The sequence below is a fragment of the Poecilia latipinna genome, unplaced genomic scaffold, assembly GCF_001443285.1.
Source record: "Poecilia latipinna isolate Pla-1442-1.1 unplaced genomic scaffold, P_latipinna-1.0 Scaffold1007, whole genome shotgun sequence".
In the NCBI taxonomy this organism is placed as follows: Eukaryota; Metazoa; Chordata; class Actinopteri; order Cyprinodontiformes; family Poeciliidae; genus Poecilia; species Poecilia latipinna.
This window is the reverse complement of record NW_015113623.1, coordinates 159,308-162,777: the sequence shown is the minus strand read 5'-3', so window position 1 is coordinate 162,777 and position 3,470 is coordinate 159,308. Positions and strand designations below refer to the sequence as shown.

The 3,470-nt window shown below is 37.6% G+C and overlaps 1 protein-coding gene across 3 annotated transcripts in view; it reads left to right on the top strand.

Annotated features, from left to right (window-relative positions):
* The first annotated feature begins 2,425 nt into the window (after positions 1–2,425).
* The window catches only part of mki67 (marker of proliferation Ki-67), a 12,847-nt gene continuing 11,802 nt past the window's right edge, over positions 2,426–3,470 (top strand). The window contains exons 1-2 of one of the 3 annotated variants that reach the window (XM_015050722.1): positions 2,426–2,493; positions 3,049–3,152. In XM_015050722.1, the coding sequence (XP_014906208.1) occupies positions 3,064–3,152 (89 nt within the window). In that variant the 5' untranslated portion in view covers positions 2,426–2,493; positions 3,049–3,063. Of the gene's footprint in view, positions 2,625–2,813; positions 2,918–3,048; positions 3,153–3,470 lie in introns of those variants that run through there. The other 2 variants (XM_015050721.1, XM_015050723.1) reach the window with 2 other exon arrangements.

Below are 3,470 nucleotides of genomic sequence, written 5' to 3'. Positions count from 1 at the left end.
CACAAGTGGTCCCCCCTTTTCCTCCTGGCCCCCCCCCCCCCCCCCCCCAAACCCCCCCCCCCCCCCACACACACACACACACACACACGCCCGAATATTTCCTCCAATCACCCACTTTTGTTAAATCCTGGCCCGCCAGGACTCGTGCAGAGACTCGGACTCTGAACCTCTCGATGTTGCAACATAGGAAGTCCGTGTGAAGTCTTTCTGACTCATTTGTACCTTTCATTTGTATGAAAAATTAAAAAAATATATATAGCTGCTTTCATCCTTTCAGGACTGTGTCCAGAACAGCGCACAACGCCCCGCCCCCTTTCACAGAGAACAGAGACACACCGTCAGCTTGAGAAGTATGGAATACGTTGCAGTTTTGTCAAGTTTATCAAGGAACTTTGAAGAAAAAAGAAAAGGATTAAAAAAAAAATAAAATCAACATTTAATAATGAAATGTCTCTGTCATTCTTTTGGTAAATTTCAGAATAATCTGTTCTTCTGTAGCCATTGCAAAGCGTGTAATTATGTAAATATTGATTGCATTCAGTTCCAAAACTCAAACCTGTATAATTATATACAGATTATTATTACACAGTGATGTGTTTTTAAGAATTAATTCTTGTTCGTTTTGTAATGGCCATAAATTTGCCGAAGGTCATTAGTAGGCTTGAATAGAATTATCTCTTGATATTCCTTTCTACATTATCATTTAGTAGTGATTTTATTTTTACATAAAGGTAAACATATTCTGACATGACTTTTCCTTACTTTGAGTCACCATTTTCAATAGATTCTTAATGTTGGTACACAATTAAAGGAAAACGCCATGAGAAGATCCTGGAATTGACTCTGTTGCCACAGCAAGTGTGTAACTGTTAGATGGAATTTGCAGAAATTTCAACATTTCACAAAACCAATATAAAAAGTATTTTTAATAGAGAAATTCTATGTTATGAATCACATTATAAGACGTCTGGTTTTAAAGTTGTCCAACAGTCTCTGACAACCAAGACAAGCAAAGATAGCCAAAAGAAACAAACCACTCCAAGTGAAATTAATCTGTTGACATTTTAAACTGAATACAGAAACACATGAACTTCTTGGTTTTATTTTAATTTACTGCAACGGAGAACATATTTGGTTTAGTCTATGAATGTATAACATATGCACTTCCTTGGTGTAGAAGAAAGTGCACACTTGTATGTTTTTATTTTGCCATGATGTTTTTTTTTTTAATCTCGCATCATTGAGAACTTAGATGGTTACTCAACCTTGTACTTACTGACTTATTTGAGGTCGGGGAAAATGCTAAAATATTCTTGTGAGTACCTTGGGTTTCTGCGAACATTGTGGTGCGCTTACACGTTTTGGCCAGTAGATGGCAGTACTTGGGTTTGTCTCATTGTCAGCTTTTATCAATCTCGGACCTGTCATTTATTTTTTCTCCTCTTTTTCAAAATATGGGATCAAGACTAATGCAGCTGAAATGAAAGACTTATGATATACTAGTAGCTATTTTAAAAATACGTATTGCTCAAGCCAGTCTAATAATTTTTGTTTGTTTATTTTTTTTGTTACCGTCTGTGACATAGTGATGATCCAGCAGCGGCGCCATGGTGAGGGTGTTATTGCTCCCCCTGTATTAGTCATAGCACCTCTAACTAAATATTTGCCATGTTTCCAAATGGCATAAACGCAGTTGGTTTTGTCCAACTCACTGTTAATATAAGCGATTGTGGTGGGAGAGATTAACAGATTAACCTAAGTCGCAATGTGTTTAATAATTACTGTCACGGATACATTCTGTCTGATTTATTCAAGTCTTTTCACCAAGTCTAAACACCAAAATCATGTATATTGCTGACATGTGATTGGCAGATTCACTACTTGTGTTGCCTTCACCTCTAAATGTAGTTGAGCTTGTTAGAATAACTTTGCTGCTAAAACTTAATATGCAACACAGTTTATTTTGCTGCGTATCTGTGTGTTGAGAACTGTAGGAACAAATTATCCTTCATAGCACCCTCAACTCGGTACCATGTCAAGCAACACATTTTTTAAAAAGGTGCGTAAAAATACATTTTTTGCATAAAAGTATTATGTAACAAGAACCTTCGTCTTCACTGTAGTAGTTAAGCCCCGCCCTCCCTGTAAAGCTGATCTTAAGCCAATGAGAGTCCTTCGCGCGGAATTTCAAATACTTTTCAAATTCCGATTCTTTCCACGTAGTGAGATTGCTCCGCCAAATTTGTAAACAAAGTAGTCCCTTTAAGTAACCTGTTGTTAAAATTAGATTTTTAGCGTAAAAAATAACACACTGTGAAATCACAGTAACATGAAAGAGTACGTTTGACAAGCAAATTGGAATTAGTTAACGCTGACATTTTTGTTAGTTTCTGTGCGCGTGAAGTTGTGCGGAGGGATTTTGCAGCAACATTACGGAAGAGGACAGAGCACAAGGGACTGCTGTCCGCTGTAGCTTACGTTAAAGACTCGTCGGTAGGTAGGGTGGTTAGTTCTGTTTTTAGCCTGATTATGATGGAATTTTAAAATTAAAAGGTATCATAGTCTTTAGCAGGTTTATGTTTATGGATAGACGAAAGACGAGGTATCTTTGAACGGATCTACAGGTAAGAGGTTACCGGTAATGATTGTTTAACGGTATTTTCGCGTGTAAGCTTCGATACGTTAGACTTTAACGTCAATAGATAACGTAGCGAAGTGATAAAACTTTACGTACCCTAGGGACACATTTCGTCTTGTAGCATAATTACCTTCTGAGAATATGTATATTTATGCCTCTTTTTGATAGTTTAGGCCACAAAGCCGAACTTTTGTGTCGACTTTGCACGTGGGCCTTGGCACGGTGTTTTAACTCGAGCCTTTACAGCAATAAAATAAAATACGGCGAAATTGCAATAATGTGAGTTATTTGGTTTTCTTCATGCTTCTATGTTTTCCAATACAATACGCCACATTCCTACCGCTATGTTCAGCTCAAATTTGACTTCTCATTTCTCACACATTAACTTCTATCTACTCTAACATTCTCAGGTAAACGCTGGAAAAATGCCCCTGCATGGTAAAATAGTGGTTATTAAGAGGAGTGGAGGAGACGGGACTGAGTTTCCTCTGACTGCATCGTGTTTGTTTGGAAGGTGAGCTCAAATAACTGTTTTTTTTTCTTTTCTTTTTTTCTTTTACTTTCGTAGAAGAATAACTTATAAAACAGCAATGGTTCTTCCCATAGAAATATGGAAGTTAAAAGAAGTGTGGATGAATGTTTGCAATTTCAGACTTCATTCTGCATGTCGAGCTCTAAATGTATTACCCATCCCATGTATCCTACCACTTGTAGCACCCAGCTGTTTGTCTCTCATCTTCTAAATATGAATCAATTAGAGATGTGCCGATCAGGTTTTTTCCTGGCGATACCGATCACCCATGAGGGCCGATCACCGATACCGATCACATAA